The 25957-nt window shown below is 40.4% G+C and overlaps 1 protein-coding gene across 1 annotated transcript in view; it reads right to left on the reverse strand.

Moving 5' to 3' along the window:
• The window catches only part of LOC120980011 (mucin-5AC-like), a 44019-nt gene extending 18286 nt beyond the window's left edge, over positions 1–25733 (reverse strand). The window contains exons 1-27 of the mRNA XM_040408875.1: positions 25658–25733; positions 22972–23233; positions 22772–22886; positions 21776–21863; positions 20787–20893; positions 20005–20218; positions 19728–19853; positions 19454–19571; positions 19166–19304; positions 17652–17762; positions 16859–16928; positions 16474–16611; positions 14099–14263; positions 13881–13975; positions 13357–13483; positions 10658–10913; positions 10392–10444; positions 10098–10198; positions 8262–8413; positions 6989–7127; positions 6702–6812; positions 4205–4384; positions 3635–3874; positions 3396–3552; positions 3139–3267; positions 456–606; positions 330–373 (exon numbers count right to left, since the gene is read on the reverse strand). Of these exons, the coding sequence (XP_040264809.1) occupies positions 330–373; positions 456–606; positions 3139–3267; positions 3396–3552; positions 3635–3874; positions 4205–4384; positions 6702–6812; positions 6989–7127; positions 8262–8413; positions 10098–10198; positions 10392–10444; positions 10658–10913; positions 13357–13483; positions 13881–13975; positions 14099–14263; positions 16474–16611; positions 16859–16928; positions 17652–17762; positions 19166–19304; positions 19454–19571; positions 19728–19853; positions 20005–20218; positions 20787–20893; positions 21776–21863; positions 22772–22886; positions 22972–23233; positions 25658–25733 (3664 nt within the window). The remainder of the gene's footprint in view (positions 1–329; positions 374–455; positions 607–3138; positions 3268–3395; positions 3553–3634; positions 3875–4204; positions 4385–6701; positions 6813–6988; positions 7128–8261; positions 8414–10097; positions 10199–10391; positions 10445–10657; positions 10914–13356; positions 13484–13880; positions 13976–14098; positions 14264–16473; positions 16612–16858; positions 16929–17651; positions 17763–19165; positions 19305–19453; positions 19572–19727; positions 19854–20004; positions 20219–20786; positions 20894–21775; positions 21864–22771; positions 22887–22971; positions 23234–25657) is intronic.
• Positions 25734–25957: the final 224 nt, after the last annotated feature.

Genomic DNA, 25957 nt, shown 5'->3' on the forward strand with positions numbered 1-25957 from the left:
ACGCTAGTGTGAAAGTACCCTTAGTGCCCAATGTGAAAACTGCAGGATTTTATGGTGTTTGTTTAAATATAGATATTGTCATGGAAAATGAAAAATAATATCACCAAAAATTCTTAGAAAATATGTTAAAAATAAAAACACGATTACAATAAACAATAGATAATTTTCTGATGACATATTCCCTTTAAGCTCCAGGGCTCCTGTTTTTGTATGGCTGCTACCTCTGTACCCCTTATAGCTGTATCCCTGGCTATACTCATGGAAAGACGGCTTCCTTGTTTATGATAACGATATATTAATGTTAAGAATGTTGACAATGGAGCACTTACCCCTCATATCCACCTGACAGCGTCGTCCTTTCTTTGTGCAAATACTGAAAAATAAATAAGTATTTTTAACATGGTAACCACTCAACAAGAAAAAATGATGTACTGACAAATATAGCCGGTAAGTACCATAATTCACAGTTCTTGTAAGAGGGGACCATATCTCCAACACTGTAACGTTTTCCATCGTCATCATAACACCCACAATTTGCCTGAGCCACACACTTCATAATGTCTTCATCAAAGAAAGGTCGTTCCTTTGGGCATTTTGGATAACATCCTAACATAGAATATAATATAGCAAGAATTATTTAGAACCACATATACTGAGATTACATTAAAATTAAAGCATATTTGAGTAGTTTGAATGGACAATATGTAATACGACATTGTGTGGCAATCCACAGCTTCCCTCAGAAATAGCAACTAACTGTGAAAGCTAACTGCAAAGGGTCAATCTATTATTACTAAGTTAAATGTTGTGATTTCGTATTAAAGCACTTAGGTCTCTATGCACCCTGGACATCTAATCTTAATATGTGGGCAATATATGGATAATTAGCAGACTTATTTAGGGGTGATGAACCTTCCCACGCCCTAGTTACTGAAGTTTGAGTTGAGCAGAGGTGCGTGTATGTGTGTGTCAGCTTCTGCAGACTAGACCCAAGTCCCGAGATCCTTTCTCTCTGAGACTATAGCTACCAAAGATGCCACTTGTAACCAGAATACCTCTGAGAGAAAGAGACCATCCATCTCAGAAGGTTTAGAAAAAATCCAGGCCATGCAAGATAATGGTAGTAAGGTACCTCTCGTTTATTGCAAAATAGACTTTACTGCTGTGGAAAGGGAATATTATTCCAACACCTGCTACACTTTGAGATGTAATGGCCATCCAGATCTTAAAAGTTATGGACACATTTGGGGGCAATTTTTTCTTTACACTGTACTAATTTTGAGCAAATTATTTTTTTCAATTGGTCTTTATTAGACATTTTGAGTCCCTTTCTCAGTTCAGCCTTGATATTATCAAAAAGCATGCTCAGTTTGATGGTTCCTTATTTCTGATCTTTGACTTTATAAATGTAGTGACCTGGAGCAGGGGTACTGTGAAGTCTGGACATTTGTGGACATTTCCCCCTGTTTCCTCTATGCAAAGTTAAAACGTCTTACTTTATTTCTTTTGAAAGGGTTAACTTATACTGTTTATTACTGCGTTACTGCATTTTATATGTATGCTGTGATATATCTTCTGGACATTTGCTCTGTATTTGAATACTGAGAGACTTTTGGGACTTTAAATAATAAACTGGTAATTTTCCACAGCTGCCATAGGATTTAAAGAAGAGTATGTTTTGGAGGGAAAAGACAGACTTGTTTACTACCAAAACCAGACAGACTGACCTTTTCAATGTCTGGTTTTAGCTATGTTGTTATGTCTGGAAACTTGTTTTTGTCTGGAAAAACTGCTGTGTCATTGCCATTGAGTATCATTGAAGCTCTAATGTAAGTCTATGCCAGACGGGAGTGGTAACTTTGTGAGTGTTTGTGCTGAGTTTCTCCACTCCACCCCTCCCACTAGAAAGTTCCAGTCTAGCTATAAATTGTATATAAGGAGCCACTGCAAACCCAGCCACTGCATAAACAGTAACTTTAGCTCAATTCGTACTGATAAGAATGTGGCTTAAGGGGGTTGTCCCACAAAGAATATTCAACAGGTTTCAAACCTTCACCTGGATCTGAATACGTTTGTGATTGCATGTAATAAAAAATTTAGCATAGCCACTGAGTCATTCAATAAAATCTATCTGTATAGCCCCACCTGCTGTTTGTTCTTTTTCTTATTTCTTTGTCCTGCTCACTGAGATGGCCGCACATGCTCAGTTCCATCCTTCAACTTCCTCCTGAGCTGTGATAGGGAGAGCATGGACACGCCCCCTGAGCTGCAGCAGAGAAGACACTCCCCTTCAGCTGCCAGCTTGATATAAATCTAGCAGAGCAATGAATGGGGAGATGTCTTGATCCATGTGAACTACAGGGCTGATTCTTGCTTTTTTGGAAAGAGATTGTCATGTACTAGATGATGTCTGATTTTCATTTTTTACATTAGTCATGGGATAACTCCTTTAAATCAGTGTTTTTGAGCTATTTGGATTTTAGAGCTAATGGTTATTAGATGACGGCACAAAGTGAAAGTACAATTCTCATAGCTAGGCAGACGCTAACCCTTTATAACAAAGCTGCTGAATATTGTTAATAAACACCAATTGAAAAAATTATTTTAAGCTCAAAATGAGTAAAATGCAATCATAAAAAATTGCACCCAAATTCTGCACACCATAACCTTAACTCTGAATTGCAGAGAGGGTTAACTAGAACAGTATAACAAGCCTGTTGCCAACTTGGAGATATGGAAAAGTGTTCTTAGAAAGTGAAAAAGAGAGAGAAAGAGAGAGAGAGAGAGGGAGTACTACCACCACCATATTTGCTGTGGCCCATAACAGCCATTTGGAGCCTATCCTTCGATGATATAACTCAGAATTGTGCCTTTTGCTGCTGTTACTGAAGTTTCAATTCAGTACAGAAGGACTTTATTTATTGCAATTAACGGGCCTGGTTATTGACTCTTCTACCTCATTTACTGCATGGCCTAAAGACCACCAAGGTGGAGACCACCACTTTTAACTGTTATTATAGCAATCAATATTATGCCACTACTTCTCCCATCCTCCACTCGGTATTACTGCACATAGAAGGTGGAATAATGAAAGAAACTAGTTCAATACAAGATAGGGTATTTTTCAGATAAACTTACCTTCTAATCCAGGTAGTGTGTTCATGCAGTGGCCACTGGGGTTTCTACAGGTCTTCATGCAGGGAGCTCCACAAGGCTTATAATGCCAATCACACTCTCCTTCAGGGTTATAGTAATCACAAAATAGAGCTGGAAATAACAACATTGCATCAATTAGAAAGTCATTAAAACCTAGAAAGCATCATTACAGTATATGCTAAACATGTATTTTTTACTAGAAAACTTTGATTTCTAGTATATTTGTTGAAAATACTTACGGCAAATCTCAGGGGTTCTCCATGAAACACAAATTCCTGCTTGACTACAGGCAGCAGCATAGGCAGCAACAGCGGTACAATAGCATTCACAGTCCCCACCAGAATCACAAGCACATGTGTCTTGGACACAAGTGTCATGATAAGGAGTAGGATCAACCTAAAATTAAATATAATTAGAAGATTGTAGTTCTTTGATACTGCATGGAGAAATGTCACATAATAACTGAAATATGTCTTACCTTGGAATGACACTTGGAGAAGGTTGAGCCCATGATAAAGCTGCAGTGCTTCTGGGACCATGTCTGACGGTATGGGTTGGTAACACAAGGGTCCTTTAGGGGCAGAGCATCAGGACATGTGGGGGCAGCTTTCCAACTGTTCCCAAATTCTTGAATATTGACCACCACTGATTGACTTCTTGTAATAAAATCATTGGATACACTGCCATCATAGTTACCACAAAGACCGCAAACCCGTCCCTGATGGGAATAAAAAGATTTCCTTTTAATGCCCATGTAATAAGTACAAACATTGACTAGTTACTGTAAAACATGCATTTCATGGAATTGTCTGTCTGCCTGACTCTTTTTCCATGACCCCATTTCTGGAGTGGGGAGTTTTGCACAGGTTCTCTGCTATTCTAATAGCAGAGATGAAACAAACTATAACTGGACCATTTCTTTCGAAGATCTCCAAAGCAACCACATGGTACGGTATGGACATTCTTCACCATACATTCTTTAAATCTTCTTTAAATTTTACAAAACAATAATACATTAGATGTCTGAGCACTATGAGAGCCTACTCACCTTGAACTCAGGGCTTAGCTTGATCAAGATACTGGTCTTCTTGTCCCACATGAGAATTAATCCATTTGTGGCCTCGATCACAAGGTAAATACCCATCTGCCTAACCTGGTAGGGGACTTCACTGCCAATGTCTCGTTCCAATACTTCATATGATCCTTCACTCAGTTTCAGTTCAAAGTTCTGGAGACGTTAAAGTATTACATTTAGAACACTTCTAAAACAATGAAGTTAAAAACAATACAAAAAAAGTTGTTATTCAATTTATTTATGAAGGATGGAGAGGATGGGGTTAATAGCTCTGTTTCTAGTTTTGCAGATAAATAGTCCAATAGTGTTGTTGGGCTGTACTCTATGTCAGTTTGTGAGGTGCAAAGTGGAGTGAGTGTAGTCCCAAATCCAATAGTAAGCAAAATACCACTGCACACTCAAATTATGATGCAAGTAAAATGTTTTTTTATTTTTTACAATATCCTCTCAATAGATTGGCAAAAAAGAATGCCTAAAGTATACGTGAATATGTGGAATAGACCGAAACGTCAGAGACAACTGTCACATATGCTTTAGGCAATTTTTTTTGCCAATCTATTTGGAGGATATTGTAAAAAATAAAAAAAACATTTTACTTGCATCAGGGATGCTCAACCTGCGGCCCTCCAGCTGTTGTAAAACTACAACTCCCACGATGACCTTCTGTAGACTGATAGCTGTAGGCTGTCAGGGAATGATGGGAGTTGTAGTTTTTCAACAGCCGGACGGCCGCAGGTTGAGCATGCCTGACTTGCATCACACTTTGAGTGTGCAGTGGTATTTTGCTTTCTACTTTTGCAGATGACACCAACCTGCTTAGTATAGGGCAGTCTATGGAAGATGTTTGCAAACTGCAAGTTGATTTGGACTCTGTTTCATCATCCACTTGCTAAATGAAGTTGAAAGTGTATAAAAGTGAAGTTATATAGTTGGGTACTAATACATACAGGGCCGGTGCAACCATATAGGAGAACTAGGCATTCGCCTAGGGCGCCGGCCTGCTGGGGGTGCCCTGGTGGGCTCCCCCTGACTGGGGCTGTAGCCCTGGGTGAGCGGCTCTTGAGCCGCCCCCAGCGCCGTTACAGGGAGGCCAGGAGGTGGAGGTCCTTCTTAAATATGGCAGAGCAGGCATCTGCTTACCCTGATGGCAGGTGCCTGCTCTGCCAGTAAATTACCGGAGGAGAGGAGGAGGGTGGCAAGGGAGGCTGTTCTAGCAGCTCCCCACTCCTCCCTCGTGCGCCCTCTGTGATGCCGGAATATGACGTCATTCCGGCCCCGGCATACTAAACGGCGCGCTGGAGGACTGAGGAGCTGCACCACACTGGACCCCAGGGAGGTGAGTGTTTAAGTGTTTGACTGAGTGAGTGTCTGCCTGTGTATTTATGTCAGTGAGTGAGTGTATGTATGTCTGTCTTTCTGTCAGTAAATGTATGTGTGTCTGTCATTGAGTGTCTGTGTGTGTATGTCAGTTAGTGAGTGTATGTCAGTGAGTGTGGATGTCTGTCGGTCAGTAAGTGTCTGTGTGTTTGTCAGTGAGTATGTGTATGTTTGTCAGTGAGTGAGTGTCTGTCAGTGAGTTTCTGTGTGTGTGTGTGTGTGTGTGTCTGTGGGTAGGTGTATGTCAGTGAGTGAGTGTGTGTCTGTCTGTCAGTGAGTGTATGTGTGTGTGTCAGTGAGTATGTCTGTCAGTGAGTTTCTGTGTACGTCATTCAGTGAGTGTCTGAGTGCGTGTCTGTCTGTCAGTGAGTGACATGAGGGGGCGGCAAAATGGATCTTTGCCTAGGGCGGCAAAAATCCTTGCACCGGCCCTGAATGCATGCAACATACCATATGTCCTATGGGGATCTTAGTGTACTTGTCACTCATAAATACCAAAATGCAATGTCAATCAGCTGCTTCAGAGATAAGCTGGATATTGCCATGTATTAAAAGAAACACAGACCTTAAGGGGGTTGTGCCATGATTGATTAAAAAAACAAAATGAAAATTAGAGGGGGCGGGGGAGGAGGGAATGTTTTGTTGTTATGGAATTGTATTGCCATCCTTTGTATACGGTACCTTTTCTGAAGGACAGCCAGAAGCTAGTCCATACTGTTGTGTATGTATTATATTGTGGAAAATTAATACAAAGATATTTAAAAAAAACATGATTTCACTACATTGTGTCATGAGACGTCTATCCTATATGTTTCTATGTGTAGCCATCCAGTGGTTGTGTGGTTGAATACGTTTTGGAAGTAATTGGAGTCCTTGCCCCAATTGGAGCTAAGGTAATGGGGGGCATAGCTGTATGTATATAATAATAAGGGGAACTACATTTTTACAGTTTACCCACACCCTTCGCTTCATCCACATATTCTCGCATTTCTTGTTTGAACTTGATGGGTATATATATATGTGTTTTCACCCGTACTAACTATGGATCTGTGAAGTGAGATACAAATCAAACAGATACATTTCTAAAACTTACCCCAAGAAAAACTTTTATAGCTTTAGAACAGGTGGCTCCCGTTGTCCCGCATGGGATGTTCTCCGTGATAACTCGGAAAGTACCATTTCCAGAGTTAGATAAGCAATAATCCTATAGGAGAGCACAGCGTAGTGTTAATATAAGAGACGGGTACAAAACTACATTACTACTACAATACTATATCCAACTTTGATACTGATTTTTGCAATCATATATTCTGCTATACAGACTCTCTTTAGCAAGTACATTGAGACTCATTAGATCGTACAATAATGCTTCACCAGTACCTGAGTCAGCGTGTATTCACAGTCACCGCTAAAATCGAAACGCTTGCCATCAAAGGTGACATAGTGTCCTTCTCCATATACAACACACGTCCTATGACACTCATTCTGTGTGCACTGCCACTTTCTGTCTTTGCAGGTGCTAAGAGAAATAAGGAAAATATTTAACATGACCAAATTGTAAAGTCTTTCATACACAAAGACAATGCTTTAAAGTTTATTTTTTTAATATTGCAAGGATTCTGGGGAAAAAAAAAATCTGTAATATGCTAATAAATAAGTCTCTACTGCCTCCCTGTGGTTGCTTTGTGTATTGTATTGCCCTATTATATACAACTATGTGGAATTTGGAGATGTTAAAGTGGCTTACCTTAGACATGTGCGAATGTAAGCTGAAGCTAACAGTCTTTGGGGCAGATTTATCATTAGCTCAAGTCAGAATAATGGAGTGAAAAAGTCCCAAATTTTCGCGCAATCGCTTAAACTGTGCAAAAATTTGCGACTTTTTTCTGCTCTGCACTATGCTCGCCAGTTTTCTGAAAGTGGGCGTGTTTTCTCATGTAAATGAATCCCTAGACAGATTTACTATTGCGACTATTTAAAAAGTTGCAAAAAAGTCATGAAAAAATGTGCAATTTCCCTCCAGTGAGGACCATGCTTATCTTATGAGACTAAATAGTCGCACGTCTTTACAAAAAAGTTGCACGTTGTATTAAAAAATACAACGTGCAACTTTTTTGTAAAGACGTGCAACTTTTTCGTAAAGATGTGCGACTTTTGTAAAGCTGCTTACTGACGGATAAACTGCTACCGTCAAACCACATTTATTACAGTCTTAAAGGGCCGATCATAAATGTGACTTGGCTAAGACTGACTTTAGCCATATGTGAAAGTGGGGTGAGCTGTCAGAGTCATGGTAAATCTGGCCCACAGTCTCTTCTTTCTATTTGCCTCAGTTTTTGTAAAAGATTTCCATTCTCTCTCCTCTGACCGTGCCCTCAACATACCGATTGAGTGTTTAAATCATCCTGCCTGGTCCTGTCAATCAACATGATGAGGGAGCGGCCAGAGATGGGAGAACAGAGCTTCTAGGAGTAGGGGCAACACCTCCATTGCCCCTAGAGGCTCCTTCATTTTTTTTTTACAAAAACAGAGGCACATAGAAAGAAGAGACAAATACTGTTGGCTTCGGCTGACATTTGCACATCTGTGAAGTCAGCCAGTTTAATAACCATGTTCCTGATGGCCGTAGTCCTTTAAGTTGCATTTTCCTTACCATGTATTACAGTCTTGCTGGATGGTTTCTCCACTTTGGTGAATTTCTCCATTGTGGACACATGGACACTCTTCCTCAAGAATACAGCTGCCATTATTGCTAAGCACAAGGCCGTCCGGACAGACACAACCCGCAGCACACTGAATACTGAACTGTGGGCACAAAAAGACAGTTTATAGACTGTACAGTAGCTTAGTTGTTACAGTGGCACCGCACGTCTCAGAAAAAAATACATTTCTAGGGCAAATAAATCTTATTCTTGCCTGTTTTGGACAATGATTGTCTCTCAGTCAATATAAGCTAAAGCCATTTAGACATTGGGGGAAATGTTTCCAACATATGCAATCCTTTGCATGTAAATTGCCATTTTTATCAGCATTTTGAACTTGTATAAACACCTCAACTGTAGTATCGTGATATCGGAGGAACGCACAGATTATTTACTTAGATGATGACATACTATAATCCTGGGTACCAGGGTAGCCAGATACCAGGAATGGAAGCTACTATGTGGCACAGCTGCAAAGGAGACTATGTAGGAAACATGCCTGGAGGTGATCAGCTGTTTGAAGAGGCTGCGGTGCGCACCGGAGCCTGTGATGTCACGTTCATCGGTCACATGGCATTTAAGGGAACGAGCTGCAAAACCAAGTATAGCCACAATCCCATAGACATCCCTGTGCTTGATAAGCTGCAAGCAGATAACATTGCTCACAGGAGTACCCTGGCCTCTTCAAACAGCTGATCGTCGGGGACAATGGGAGTCAGCCTCCCACCAATCACATACTGATGACCTGTCCTGAGCATAGGTCATCAGTATTAATCAATCGGACAACTGCTTTAAGGGGAATCTGGTATGTTGTACATGTAACTCGCTCCACAAGCAGCATGTTATACAGTAGGAGGAGCTGAGGGGATTCATATATAAAGTACTGGTATAACTTGAATTTTATTCATTTAAAAGTTGACTCATTCTATGCATAGGAGTCCAGAGCGGGGTCCTAAAAAGTGATTGGCAGTTATCTCTTTATGCACACTTATGAAAAGCATTTTGTCAATCATTGAGTGAGACCACCCACTGGGCTACTAAGTCCAAAATTAGCAAAGTGTTAGAGCAATAAATTCTTTAGAGAGGTGGACGTGCCTAAGGCTCAAGAAAGCGCACAATAGGGCGGTACGTTCGATTAAATGGCAACAAAGGTGCACACTAAAGGCTCATCTTATGGGGTTGTGCTAGTATAGGCACAGCCCTATTGAGGGCTTGTCACACAAGAGTCGGTCCTTGGGTGTGCTGCCGCAGGTCGGGGTTCCTTCAGAAGGGATGTCCAGTCCCACCGGAAAGGTGCTTTAGGTAAAAAAGAGAAATCCTGCACCGGCGCTTCTAACCCAATTCTTGGATGTAAAAAGGTTTCTTTATTTCATAAAAAATGCACTCAAGTAAAAACAACGTGTTTTGGGGAGGTCAGATCCCCTTCATCAGGTCAACCTGATGAAGGGGATCTGAACTCACCGAAACGCGTTATTTTTACTTGAGTGCATTTTTAAAGGAATAAAGAAACCTTTTTACATCCAAGATTGTCTGAATTGGGTTCGAAGAGCCGGAGCAGGATTTCTCCTTTTTACTTATAGCAATAAATGACATGTTATACAGAATATTTTCCCAATTTACTCAGCCCCTGATCATCAGATCAGACACCATGTTCAACATGTCAGGTTCCATTTAAGTTATGTCCTAACATCACATGTTACTAAAGGGGTTCATGCCGGTTTGGAACTCAGTTCTCAATTTTGCTGTAAGGCTACATGGCTGCTCCCCTGTCTATATCAGTTACTTACACATTCCATGTCCAAGGTTTGGCACGTTTTCTGACACTCAGCTCCTTTTCCTCCGTTTGAAGCATTGGCGCAGTCAAAATAAACCATATTGTCAGGGCACACTGAAAAAATAAGGGAGATGTGAGACTACAGTCCTACAAAAACATTGGTGTTTTAGGTACTGGAAGACGTCACGGCATCATTTGTGGCATTTGTGGTTCACACAATGATCTTAATTTCCAATACAGCCAACCTTTGCCCCATGCTTTTCAGAAGTGACCCACAAGAAACTGACAAAATGTTATATTTGGTTACCTGCAATGCTTGGTGTATTGCCAACGCAGTGTAATCTGCCACTCTGGCATGTGCTAAAATGAAGAATAGGATTTTTTTGTTATTTTATTTGTAAAAATAGAACATACCAATGAAAGCAATAGGACATTTACAAAAATGAACAAACATACTAGGGAGGGGTGCCCTGGAAACAATAAAACTTCAAAGTAACAACTATCTTTTCAAAATGCCGTAAGACCACACAGTAACATCATATAGTAATCATCTGACTTGATGCTTTTACTTACCACATAGCCCCCTTGTCATAAACGACCTCTCCTGGTGGCATTATCGATCCCTTGTAGTAACAAGGACACTGCTTGTCAAGAACACAGGCTCCGCTGTCATGAAGGTAGGTCCCATTTGGGCAAGCACAGCCATCAACAGTAGGGAGCTCGAAGCTGCAGCTGGGGTCGGGATCGCTCAGAGAACGGCAGGTTTTCTGGCAAGTGCTAATGGCATACTGATAGGTGCTGTTCTTTGGGCAGTTCTTTGTATATTTATCTTGAATGTAAAATACAGATAACATTGTTAATAATTGCAATACCTACGTGTTGTATTGATCCACAGGTAATTAAATGCAATCAACTTGTATTGAAACATGGGTCTTGAAACATGACTAAGGATAGCAGTCTAATCAGGCTTATTGTTGAAGGCTAGGAAAAATGTCTACCCCCTTTCCTTCATTGTCAGTACCGCGGATACCTGGGGGTATGTGCAATTGCTTATTATGCATTAGTTTTATTTAATAAGTTATGCTTTGTTTCTGCAATGTACACCACCAATGAGGCATGCTTGTCAATGGTCATCAGGAACAGGGTTAATGGTTAGCAGGAGTGGGCTGGTCCTGCTCCCTGCCAGGAGGGCCAAGTTCCAGACAGATAACAATGAGGAAGGAAGCTCCTTCTTCAGGACACTTTAATTAGTGCTCTTGTGAGACTTTAATTCCAGGGAGATTGTCAGAACCAAGAATACTGTTTCCAAAAAGAGTTAACAGCAAAATGACAACATTACAGACCCTGCTGCAAGTGAGGGACTACGACTCAGACACCCATCACCTACACATATTCCAGGCCAGTCAAACAACAGGCCTAAATATAGGACCATGGACATCTATATCCACAAATGCCTGCAAGTGCTATTTAATTGCCACCTAACCAGCCATCATAACTCATCACCTGGTGACCGAATCTGCACTTTGTACTAGTGCTGAGCAAATAAGTTTTTCTCTATCACTTAATTTCATAAAAATTCCTATCTCCATACGTGCTGTAAAATGTATTGGCTCAGATGAGGCTGTATAAAGATGGCCGCCGTTATTACTTTTTCAGTCTCATGTATACACTGTTATTGTGAATAGTGACGCATGCATAAATGTATTTCTGGATTCCGGATTCATGCCACGGGCTAGAATTATTAGCAAAACAGGGTTCAAATTCATTATGAAATACATTTATGCACTCGCCGTTACTCACAGTAGCATCTGAGAAAGTCTTGTCATAACAACGGCCATCTTTATACAGCCTTATCGGAGCCAATACATTTTACAGCATGTATGGAGATAGTGATTTTAAGGAAATTCAGTGGTACAGATGACAAACCCTATTCGCTCATCGCTACTTTGTACCTTCTACTGCTGGATGTACCACAAGTTAAAGAGAAAGTAAAGAGAGACTTTTATTCTTTTACTTCTGGCCTGATTCTTCAGATCACCTATCCACTGCACCAATATCCAGGAAGCAACAGCCTTAAGGGAATACACCTTGACACTACACTTCATCAGGGCAACTACCACTCCCATCCTCTGCACTGGCTCTTCAGGTGATCACTGCATTTATCTTACAAATATGTTAAGACAAGATTTCCATTCTCTGGCTCTTTTCTTAAAGTCTAGGGTAGACAGACATAGCGCATTACACCTTAAGGCTGGATGTATATAACCCTCCCATTATACAGGGTGGGCCATTTATATGGATACACCTTAATAAAATGGGAATGGTTGGTGATATTAACTTTTTGTTTGTGGCACATTAGTATATGTGAGGGGGGAAACTTTTCCAAATGGGTAGTGACCATGGCGGCCATTTTGAAGTTGGCCATTTTGAATCCAACTTTAGTTTTTTCAATAGGAAGAGGGTCATTTGACACATCAAACTTATTGGGAATTTCACAAGAAAAACAATGGTGTGCTTGGTTTTAACGTAACTTTATTCTTTCATGAGTTATTTACAAGTTTCTGACCACTTATAAAATGTGTTCAATGTGCTACCCATTGTGTTGGATTGTCAATGCAACCCTCTTCTCCCACTCTTCACACACTGATAGCAACACCGCAGGAGAAATGCTAGCACAGGCTTCCAGTATCCGTAGTTTCAGGTGCTGCACATCTCGTATCATCTGAAGGCAATCGTCTATGCTGTGAAGATACGAGATGTGCAGCACCTGAAACTACGGATACTGGAAGCCTGTGCTAGCATTTCTCCTGCGGTGTTGCTATCAGTGTGTGAAGAGTGGGAGAAGAGGGTTGCATTGACAATCCAACACAATGGGCAGCACATTGAACACATTTTATAAGTGGTCAGAAACTTGTAAATAACTCATGAAAGAATAAAGTTACGTTAAAACCAAGCACACCATTGTTTTTCTTGTGAAATTCCCAATAAGTTTGATGTGTCACATGACCCTCTTCCTATTGAAAAAACAAAAGTTGGATTCAAAATGGCCGACTTCAAAATGGCCGCCATGGTCACCACCCATCTTGAAAAGTTTCCCCCCTCACATATACTAATGTGCCACAAACAGGAAGTTAATATCACCAACCATTCCCATTTTATTAAGGTGTATCCATATAAATGGCCCACCCTGTAGTGTTATGTATACTGGTTTGCATTCTTTATGTAAAGCTGATAACTGCATTTGTGTAGAGATAGTAAGGTCTTGTACTTACCACAGACGACACCTCTCCACCCCGTCAGGATCACTCCCTCAGCGGCACAGGCCCGTACGTAGGCTGATAATGCTGCACATACACTGTCCTCACTGTTTTCATAGTTACAGCTGTCATACATACAGTTCTGTAGGAAGTAAGAGAAAATTATTGTCGGGGCCCAAACTCTGTATCATCACAATCTGATAAGTATTCAATAGACCTTAGTGGCAAGTGATTTGTTCCAAATGTATCTCCCAATGGGATTTATTCCTGGACTTTTGGGGCCTACTATGGCTTTAGAGATAGGGCCCACCAGAGGATCCTCTGGTACTCTGCTGGTCCAGTTTAACACTGTGTGTTTGGACTATGTATGTGACTATTCTGTATATAATTGACAAGGCTTTAACTATTTTTTTTTTTGTCTATGGACACCCAATTTGAAGTATATACGGAAAGCACAATGCAAAATCCTATGGCATGAAGGATCTAAAAAAAAAATTAAAAAAATCACAAAAAAATAAATAAATATATATTTCAATTACCTTTTGATATATTTCTGGATGCACAGCAGCATGACAAGGTGCAAAAATTCCATTGCTGTCTGATAGCTGAGAACACCAGTACTGGGCAAATCTCTCTGTAGTAACCAAAATTACATTTTATGCATTTCATATGGATTTCAAAGTTACAAACATGTATGAGAACTATAATTTTTAGCATGTTACTATGTAGATTCCCTGCTAGTTCCCGGTCAACATACCATTCTCCACACTGAGAGAACATGGATTATCATAACTGTCCTTCACATTTGGACAGTCTGCCTGGGCCTTCCAAGTGTTGGCAAAACCAGAAGCTGTTCCTTCCACAAGTCCACTGCCAGCTCGGAAATCATCTGTTTGGATATTGTTGAAATCCCCACACAGTCCTGTTGATCAGAGAATAGGATTGTCAGGAAGCTACTTCTAGGAATTTGCACAAGCAACAAATGCTGAAAATGAATCTGCAACCAGCTATATCTGGGACATCTGCCACCTTGAGAGAAATCTCCCAGCAGGAAGCAGAATGCTTTTCGTTCAAATGATGTATCGATGGCTCCAAATACACTGCCGCGGTTAGAATATTTAGATACATGGTCAGTGTATGGCAGGCTCTCTTCATATCTGCATTGTGGCTTTCATTTATAACGGAAGATCTGCCTCACAATGTACAACAACAGCACATGATGAACCCTGTTGACTTATAATGGAATCTCTCATTTTACTGGAAAAATAGTATTGCGTGTTGTTTCCATCAAATGTGATGAAATCGTTGATCCTAATGGAGTGGGTAATCCAAAAGATTTAGTTCTAGGAATTCATCTAAACTTTCTTTAAAGCCATCAACTCTTCCCTCTGTGACTATTACACAGATTCACAGATCTTATGGTAAATAAGCTTTTTCAACTCTGGAGACTTAAAGGGCGTTTCTGAGATTTTTTTTTACTGATGACCTATCCTTAGTATCTTAGTCATCGGTATCTAATCTGTGGGGGTTCCACACCTAGGACCCACGCCAATCAGCGGTTTGAGCGCCATGGCCTTCTCTCTGCTTTTCCTAGGCCAGTGACGACCTGTCGGACCTCCACCAATTAGATACCGAGGAGCTATCCAAAGGATAGTTCGTCAGTGTAAAAATCTTGGAAAACCCTTTTAACTTTTTCTTCTCCAGACAAAGTTAATGCCCCTTTGTCTTTTGAGGGGATTTTACATGGAACAGCTTTCGCCATATTTTTTGTATGGACTATTTATCAATATACAGTACAGACCAAAAGTTTGGACACACCTTCTCATTCAAAGAGTTTTCTTTATTTTCATGACTATGAAAATTGTAGATTCACACTGAAGGCATCAAAACTATAAATTAACACATGTGGAATTATATACATAACAAACAAGTGTGAAACAACTGAAAATATGTCATATTCTAGGTTCTTCAAAGTAGCCACCTTTTGCTTTGATTACTGCTTTGCACACTCTTGGCATTCTCTTGATGAGCTTCAAGAGGTAGTCCCCTGAAATGGTTTTCACTTCACAGGTGTGCCCTGTCAGGTTTAATAAGTGGGATTTCTTGCCTTATAAATGGGGTTGGGACCATCAGTGGCGTTGAGGAGAAGTCAGGTGGATACACAGATGATAGTCCTACTGAATAGACTGTTAGAATTTGTATTATGGCAAGAAAAAAGCAGCTAAGTAAAGAAAAACGAGTGGCCATCATTACTTTAAGAAATGAAGGTCAGTCAGTCAGCCGAAAAATTGGGAAAACTTTGAAAGTAAGGGCTATTTGACCATGAAGGAGAGTGATGGGGTGCTGCGCCAGATTACCTGGCCTCCACAGTCACCAGACCTAAACCCAATGGAGATGGTTTGGGGTGAGCTGGACCGCAGAGTGAAGGCAAAAGGGCCAACAAGTGCTAAGTATCTCTGGGAACTCCTTCAAGACTGTTGGAAGACCATTTCAGGGGACTACCTCTTGAAGCTCATGAAGAGAATGCCAAGAGTATGCAAAGCAGTAATCAAAGCAAAAGGTGGCTACTTTGAACCTAGAATATGACATATTTTCAGTTGTTTCACACTTGTTTGTTATGTATATAATTCCACATGTGTTAATTCATAGTTTTGATGCCTTCATAGTCATGAAAATAAAGAAAACTCTTTGAATGAGAAGGTGTGTCCAAACTTTTGGTCTGTACTGTAAATCATTTCACCCATTAGGTGTCTCTTCTTAAGAATAAAAAAATTTCATTCTTTCCTCATAACTAAGACTCTTTATACTCCGTATCAGTTTAGTCACTCTTCTTTGTAATTTTCCCAGCACCAGGACATCCTTTCTGTGAACTGGTGTCCGGAACTGAACTGCATATTCTAGCTAAAGCCACACTAATTCTTTGTGAAATTGAAATATCACATCCCTGTCCTGTGAGTCCATGTCCCTTTTAATGCAAAAAAGTATTCTGTTGTTCTTAGGGGCAGCTGATTGACACTGCATGCTGTTGAAGGAAAGCCTAGTAGAAGTCTTCCAAATGTTGTAGTGGCATATGCAATACGAAAGTGGTTAAAAGGAGTAGCAACTCTGCACAAATATCAATCAGTAACTTACCACATGCATCTCCTTTATATTCGGGGTCCAAGCTCACAGAGATCTGCATAACAGGGTTAAGCTGGATTTGGATCTGGATCCCAATGAAACTCTTAATGATCAAGTAAAAGGAGGAAGGCTGGAGCACAGCAAGATTGTCTGGAAAATAAAATATATAATGTACAGTAAGTGGGGAACATGGATAAATAATATACAGTAAAAGGAGACTATCGGGATGTTGTAGTCAGGAAGTTCTTATCAATTTCATTAGGACTGGAAGAATTGTAACAGAAGTCAAGAACCTGTTTGTCTTCATCATCCAATTTTCTGGAGAGACTAATCCACACTAATTAGTTTAGTAAAGAGGACTAAGATTAACCTTCAGATTACAGAAGGTGTACTGTACCTGTAAAGAGAGGTAAACTGGAGTAGATTCCATTCAAGAGGACCGTGCCAGAAGATTTGACCGATACGACCTGTAAAAAGAGTCATGTCAGTGTATACAGTGATTAAAGCTGGAGTCAAATATTCAGGTTTCTTGAGGTAGTTCTTGAGGAAAGTCAAAGGCAGGAGTGGATAGAAAAAAAGGAGAGGAAGGCCTGCTCTGCCAGAGGAAGCATTTCATTTATGATGAGGTGCAGGACTCATCATTAGGTGCCTCCTCCTTGTGCCAGACTGAAATCTACCGCAGCTCGGAGGTGCCATAGATTTTAGTCATTATTTAAATTTGTGGTGTAAATAATTACCCCACTTAGACCCCACCATTGATATGTCCGCTGGCAAGGGCAGCGTAAAATGCCTGATGAGATTAAAGATAAGTTGCAATGGCAGGGTTTTGTGACTTTTTAACGCCAGAAAAGTGGGGTGGGTGGAATGATAAATAAAAGAAAGCAATTTAAAGAAAGCATCATGATGTCTGAACATGTAAACTAAAAGTGGAGGAAATAGTAAACGTAAGCATAACAAGTAAAGCTTGCGGTAACTTCTGTGTTGGAAAAGTTGATTAAATGAACTAAAATGGTAAAAGCAGGGGCGTAGCTATAGTGTGTGTGCGGAGGTTCTGGTGCTCAATGGGGCCTAAAGGTCTCTCTGCCACATAAGAAGACACCAGTGTTAGAAATGGTATCATTTGTATTGGAGACTAGGAAATTTTACTTACAAGCAAAAAGTAAATAAATGAAACAAAGGCCAATACTCACAGTTAATCCTTTCTCCAGGGATAGGGTAACACTTTTTAGGCAGCTCTCTGTTTTGGTGACACCGCACTGCGTCAGCTCAACAAGTACAGTAAACATGTTCTGTACACAGTCCTGAGAAGGCAAATTTCCATTTGGTCACCAACAAGAACCATATTAATCCTATAGGAATGCTGTGAGAGCTTTATGGGCTCCATTCTTACTAGCAATATTGGCCGGTGACAGTGATTGTCACAGCAGTATATTATTCAGGTTCCCATAGAAGTTACAAGAGCTGCTATTTTTTCAAGAAAGCCTGTCATGTTGAACATACTGCACAGTCCTCTCTACTGGGAAGCATATATCAGAGAGGGAGATGCTGGGCAGAATGATATATAGTTTTGTAGGAAAAGATTCAGTATAAGGTTGAGTTCACACTTCAGTTATGTGGTCAGTTATTGTGAGCCCAAACCAAAAACACAGAACAGGATGAAGCCTGTCCATTATACCGTATCTCTGAGTGGGCTTCACTACTGGTTTTGGCTCACAATCACTGATGGAGATAACTGACCAAATAACTGAAGTGTGAACTCAGCGTGTCCAGGAGTCCAGTGTGCAGTCCTATGATTGACAGCTGTTTCCTAAACTCTGCCTAGAAAGAGTAGAGAGTCAAAGTAAGAAAATCCAAGATATAATGAATATTTTCCCATAAAATGATATACTGTATCCATCTGTTGGGGGCCGACTGTCTATAGATCCTACCAGGATCATTCCTGAACCCCTCCACATGGCTGTTGGCTGGGTTCATAATGATCTGGTGCTCAAAGCATTAAGTAGCTCTGGGAGCACCAGGTACTTTTGCATCTGCCCGGTGGCTGCCCTCCTTGGCTCCACTGTATGGTGATCCTCAGGAGAGGAAAGCAATTGAATACTGTGATGGGGCACTGGAGCTGATGATTCCTTGCCCTGTCATTCATTCTCATAGGCCTCATGATGGCACCATTGCCATTCCCATGCATTGCAATAATGGCATTGTGCCCTCCTATGCCCAGACACAGCACAATGACATTGTTGCGACTTGCTGCCTGTGCTGGGATGGCAGAAGACCTACATCACAGAAGAGGTGGGGAACAGGTCTCAAGTGAGTTGTTTTTTTGTTTGCTATCAAAATATTAGCTTTTCCCGCTCTTAAGCATGTCTGCACATCAGACATCAAATTCAATGTGACACGTCCCCATTAATAGTTATATAATAGTTTATGTAATAGTTTAAGAGCCGGTCATTCTAGGAGACCACTATGAAATAAATGTCATGTACAAGGGTGCTCTAACAATTTCTAACAGACTTCTATACAAGATGTGGGTATACTGGGCATATTGGTAGATCCCTTGATGTATAACTCAAGGGAAGAATAATGTTGAGAAAAGTCAAATAAATATTCTTGCTAAAAATATGTGGGTGATCACATATGGAAATATCATGTACCCCTTACTGTACCAAACAAACCTATACATTGCAAGGGTATGAGAAATAGATACCTTTGTAAAGATGTAATCACATTGTCCATGGAAGTTATAGTGACTACCATCATAGGTGTAGATATGAGATCCTCCCTCCAAAGAACAGTATCCAGCACATGGAAGGTCCTGGCAGCTCCATTTACCTCCTTGACAGGTGCTAAAATGGGGAAAAGGTAGTAACAACAATGATTGATACTAACGTAGCTTTAGATCTACTAATAGTAGAATAGAAAGACATGAAGGTAACATTAGGGTTGACACTGAGGCACTGCTGTAAAATAAGTTAAAAAGATCAGTATTTTGTACCAGTTACGGCAGTTCGTGCTGTAGGATTCTCCAAGTGCATATATCGTATTGTTGTAAGTACAGGAGCACTCGCTGAGTGGGATACAGCCTTGCTGGTGAACATCATCAAATACAGTTCCTGGAAGAAAGGTAATCATGTACATGGAGTAAACCCTCATGCTAAGTCCCAAAAATGCAACATCCTACTTAATTGGTAGGAAAATTATAAGACTCAGCATGAAACATATAGGACATAATGTAATTAAAATAAGCAACATCCTAGAAGATAGCTTACCTGGTGGACAGAAGCAGCCATCTATACAATGTTCTTCACAAACTTGGGTTTGCTCAAAATTTGAACAGGTGTCAGCACAAGGAGAACCACACTCCTCATACTGCAGATTCATTGGGCAGGTGATCGCTGGAAATCAAAATGTACCCAATCAATTCAGGATAGCAATTCTTGAGAAAAAAAAAATAGCCGATTTCTAAACAAAAAACTCTGCATTTCTCTATGCTTGACATGTTCTTCATATTCACCTTGTATGTATCAAGAATATGTAAATATTTACCACAAATTTTATTTCTCCAGTTACTTGGTCGTCCACCAGCATGGGCACACTGTCGGGAGTACTCGGCTAAAGTGTTACAGAAACAGGATGTATCATTTGAAGACTGACAGCTGCAAAGATCTGACATACAAGCTTCTATGTAGGACTTCTTGGGGAGATGTATGTTACAGTCATCAAATGCTGGGCTGGAGAGCATGCTGACACAAGTATCCTTCTGTGGGGGCAAAATTAGAAAAAGTCACTTGGTATTATGGTCTCCATACACATTAGAACATTGTTGGCCAAACTGACTGCTTTTAGTTGGGCCAGCCGTCAATCTAAAGTGTTTGGTGAGCTCCCAACTCTCCCCTGACAGATTCAATGCCTGATCCTTTTGTGCTCCCTCTTTCCTCATTGAAAACCCATGCATGCTCGGTTAAACTGAGAGAGTATGTGCACGAGGAAATTGGGAGAGATAAGTGTCAGCTAAACAAGCCTTTGACCAACAGCTATAGAAGTTGTATTGGTTTAGCTTGCACCTCCAAAATGACTCAGTCACAGGTTGCCCCTTACAGCTACCTGTAGGAGAACAAGGCGGTAAGTGTACGGCCACTGCAGGAGAAATTATGAATTACATGGTGCTCATAGACATCAATGAGATATCAATTTAATGCACAGATGTGTCAGGTTCTCCTCAGAGAGACAAATGTCCATTATAACTACTCTCCTGCATGATTGATAGAGGAACCTGAACTCGTTATGAAAGCAGAAAAATAGAAAATACAGCTTGTGTTTAGATTTACCAAGTCACTGCAGTTTTTTTGAACAGATGAAATAACATCTTCACAATGTTCGGTGGGCCCGTCAAACTTTTGCAAGTTTCCAAACTGTACAGGAGACAGCAGTACATCTGTGCAGAACGACATGTTAAGTGGTTTATTTCATTCTTCCCATGAAATCACAGTAAAACCATAAAAACACACCTCCAGTTTCAAATCATTCTATCCATCTATAGTTAATGTTATCAGATTCAGAAACACATATTGCTCTATGATCCCTCACTAAACACATTTTTATTTTTTGCTATTTCACTTATGTATTTTATTACCATACTACATGTCAAATGTCAACCGCAGTAGTTACTTTATTTTCTTCAAAAATCTAATGTTCACTCTTGGGAACATGCCAACTGTTGTCTGTACTTTTAATGCCCATGTGGTACCCGCAATACTACATGTCCATTAGACCAATCAAACAAAGCGGTCCTCATCACTTTAAACATCCTGTACCCAACACGACTGTGGCTTGTACCCTCAGGATGCAATTGAGATCAGTTCCAAGTGTTTGTTTTCTTAGCCAATGGCTTATTTTTCTTAGATGATTCTGAAATTATGTTATTTGCAATGTATGAACATCAGGCTCAGACTGGCCCACAGGGGAACTGTGAAGCCCCAGAGGAATGGTGGGCCTCCAGTCCACCACCAAGTGGCGCAAGTGGTACTACATACAAATATGCAGGTTACAGAATCTCATACACAAAACTAGGTAGATCATTGAAGAGACTATTCGGTATATTATTATAGATACATCGGGTGGCTAAGATGACTTCTAGGCACAGAGGCACGGACCTCGAAACTCAATCATCTTGAGCACCTTGCTGCTGCCTGCCACTATATGGGCAGGCAGTATTTGCATGTGATTGTACGTTGGACCTCAAGAATGATTTTTACTGTTGGGCCCTAGGAACCACAATCTGAGACTGATGTACATGGTATAGGGTCCTCTGACTTACTGTTAATTTGGAATTCATCCTGACTGAGCCCGTTCATATTTCCACACAATCCACATGTGGTGTTCATGTATTTTGAGGACAATTCAAGCTGGAAATGAAATTAATAACGTATTGTTACTAGTGTTCAGCAAATCAAAGTTAAACTAATTGACTTCGATCCGAATTTCAGGATTTTTTTTTTTTTGCTGTGAAGCCGATTTTGCCTGAGATGGTGGGCAAAAAATAAATACATACTCACCTCATCCATTTGTGCGTGAAGAGGCTGCCGCAGCCATCTTGATTGATGATGCCACATGAAATCTCATGCGCAGTGAAGTATGACGTCACCACGCCGGCCAGCGTGATGACGCCATCACGGCACTGCACAGCATTTCACATAGTGTCTTCAATCAAGGGGCCTCTACGTGATCAAATGGATAAGGTGAGTATTTTTTATTTTTTCACCAGATTAATCCCTGAAAACCCGCAATGTTAATCTCAGATGCCGCAATCAGCAATGAATGCGGAATCTGAGGGGCTTAATGATAGGGGGGGTGGGGCGTTCCCCGTCATTGTGCCCCCTGCATACAGAGAAATGTGCTTCGTGACACAGTAATTTGCCATGAAGCAAATTTCTTTGTGAAATTTGGTGAAGCAGCTGAATCAAAGTTTTGATAACTTTGCTCAACACTAAATTAAATCAAATTTCACATGTACAGTTTTGAAGACGAGGCTTCCAGTTATTCCGGGGGTTATAAATTTGATATTGGTGAGAAATGATCGTCTAAGCCAGGGATGGCCAACCTGCGGCTCTCCAGCTGTTGCAAAACTACAAATCCCAGCATGCCCACACTGCCTACAGCTATCAGCCTACAGCAGGGCATAGTGGGAGTTGTAGTTTTACAACAGCTGGAGAGCCGCAGGTTGGCCATCCCTGGTCTAAGCCCATCAGCAATGGCAAATTAGGACCAATACGAAAACTCATATTTAACAAAGACAAAAATATTCAGAACTTACCATCAGAGAATCTTCATGATTCCAGAAAAGAGTTAACCCCAGCTTAGCCGACACCTTCACATAGACACTGGTCTGCTGTATCTGAACTCCAAACTGGCTGAATGGAAGCGAAACACTAAAACAAGAAGACATGTCAGTCTCTACATTTTCTCTGTAGGATCGTATCACTAATATGTGGTATTCTGTAACCTCAGACTTACTGTTCTCCTCCCACAATGATGTCTCCCTTCTTCATCTCAATGACGAGCCCTTCAATCTTTATAACCACATAGGACAGAACTGGCTTCTGTGAGTCAACAGAGCGCCTTATCTGGATATTAAAATCTTCAAAGGTGTTTTTGCAGTTGGAAGAAAAGAGGTAGTTGCAGGGTCCAGGAAACTGGTAAATGTCTCCATCGAATGTCTTATAGTGGAAATTTCCCCAGGTGCTGCAGACTCGATCATTATGTGCAGGATTCGACACTGTAATGATAGAGTTGTCAAGTAAAATATTATCAGATACAAATAGAATATCAGAGACACGCGTTTTGGATACATGAAATAAAAAAGATGCTTTGACCATAAGAAGTTGTTTTTTCTGGTACAAGTAAACTAGTGATTTTGATGGTTATATTTTACTTTAACCCCTTAGTGACCACCCATATGTCTTTTTACTGCAGTCACTAAGGGGCCTTAGGCTGGGCTGCTGCTTTTTCACGGCGACCTAGTCTAAACGCTGCACGGGTCCCTGCACAAAAGTAGTGAAACGTAAAAAAAATATATATGTATTTGGTATCACTATAATCATACTGACCCAGATAATAAAGATATTGTGTTATTTATATCGACATTTATAACGTAAAAACTCAGTGGCAGTATTGTTTTTCCCATCTTCCTCCCAGAAAAAATGTATAAAAGTTAATCAGAAAGTTAAGTGTATCCCAAAATGACACCATTAAAAACTACAACTTGTCCCATCAAAGACAAGTACAGCTACATAGACGGAAAAATAAAAACAAGTTATAGCTCTTGGAGGGCAATGATGAAAAAGGGAAGAAAAACACTTGGTCAGTAAGGCCCAAAACAGGCTGGTTATGAAGGGGTTAAAAAGAACCTGTTACCAATAAATGCAGTGGAATCTACAGGCAGCATGTTATGGAGCAGGAGGAGCTAAGCAGATTGCTAGATAGTTTTGTGGGAAAAGAGTCAATGAAACTTAATTTAATTTAATTTATTTATATCTCTGCTCTTTCCGAGCTCAAGAGGGCCTATTCAGCTATTATCAGTACTGGGTAGCACGCTCCGTGTAAACGTGTATACAGAGATAGTTGTTAGTCACTGATAATACAGCCCTGTGTACAAGTAAACTCAGAAAGAGCAGAGATGTAAATATATAAACTTATACGTTTTATTGAATCTATATATCAATCTGTTTCACCCCTCCCTAATAGCTGTAGGCTGTCCAGGCATGCTGGGAGTTGCAGTTTTGCAACAGCTGGAGGGCCGCAGGTTGGGCATCCCTGTGCTAAAAGATGCAAACAATGATAAACAAGCACTTGCTTCCATGTTAATATTCATACACATAAATCCTCGTCCAGTATTAAAGTGGGCATAATAGAGATAAGTATCAACCGAACAATCATTCAGCCGGCAGACATCTCTTCAGAACCTCTCAAACATATGCATGCGTGGCTTTGCCTGAGAACAAAAGGATGGGGCTTGATCCTTATTAACCATTGAGGGAAAGTTGTGAGACATATGTAGATCTAATGTACTCACTTATACTATATAAGTGAATAAAATAAAAAAAGATTAAGTGGGTCATTTACGAACAGATATACGCCACTTTTTGCAACTCACGCCAGGTCAAAAAAGGGGGCATGACATGAGTGGGGAAGAGGGCGGGCCAGTAGACCCTTCTCATTTATCATTTTTTACATCTGGAATAGATTTAGAGAAGTGTAGAGTCCGCCTAAGTTATGTAGAGGCTGCCCTTTCTTGGGCGGATGAACCGCCAGTGTAGGAGGGACGAAGACCGGTGTCTAAATCGCCGGTCTTCATAAATATCCCCCTAAATTTCTATGGCCCTCTGTAAAAAAAAAAATTGAGTCTATGAGTATTATCATACATAGTTGGGTATCTTCTGTTTTGCAAAATGGAAAGTAAATCCAATAAGTGTCTAATTGTCTGCCTGATTCTATGTTTTCCCTAGAGACAAGTGTCTTGAGTATTCTGGCAGAGAAGTCCACCGAGGGACAAAAGAACATCAAACATTTTTTTGCTTATTTTTCCTAGAAGTGAAAAGTGGTCTGACCCTTGGGCCATGTCTCCCTCTCTTGTTTGCTAACATTGTGCTACCTATAGAGGGCAATGCACAGTACATCATTTATTAAGAGGAAAGAGGCTAAACTTTCATGTCCACAGGCTCAATAGTCATGCCTTTCATACTTATATGCCTTTGGTTTTGGATCAATATGCAAGAAGTCCAAGGCACCACCAACACGCTTTAATTCAGAGCACAGATGATGTTTTATACTTCTGTGTTCTGAATTAACCTTGAACTTGTTTCATATTGGATTTTGGTGAGTTTGATAGAGCTCAACCCCAGACAAGCACTCCATTCCTTGCTCTTGTACACACATTACTTCTGTATAATTTGGTTTCAGGTCAAACATTTACTGCACATATAAGGTACATAATATGAACCTAACATTTATGAAACCAAAAACACCTACAAGTTAAAGTAGTTACATTTAACATAAAAAAAGAAGACAATGTATGAAAAGATCTAAATCTGGTCAAAGTATGTTGTTTTTAGTTGATAAAAGGCATCTATGACTGAATATCTAATACCTACAGATTTATCCTTCCATGCAAATTTCCTCAAAAGTTTAAGTTATTACTCACCTCGAGATGACAGTTCAAAGGCATGATTAAATGTCAAAGTAGAAAGGATCCAGAGAACTGGACCCACAGTCCCCATGGTGCTCAGTGACTGTAGGTACAGTTTACTGAGCAGATGGTTCTGGCCTTTGGTGCCTGGCTTAGCACTATATATAGGGCAGTTACTTTCACCTCTTTGGGAGGAGTGGTCAGTAGGGGTCTTACTACTTATCCTCATAATTACACCATTAGAAAAATGTCAAACCCTGACTTTCTTGATAGATCAGTTAGTTCAGTTATTAGTTGGGATTACACTGATCCCTT

This window comes from Bufo bufo, chromosome 10, assembly GCF_905171765.1.
Source record: "Bufo bufo chromosome 10, aBufBuf1.1, whole genome shotgun sequence".
Classification (NCBI taxonomy): domain Eukaryota; kingdom Metazoa; phylum Chordata; class Amphibia; order Anura; family Bufonidae; genus Bufo; species Bufo bufo.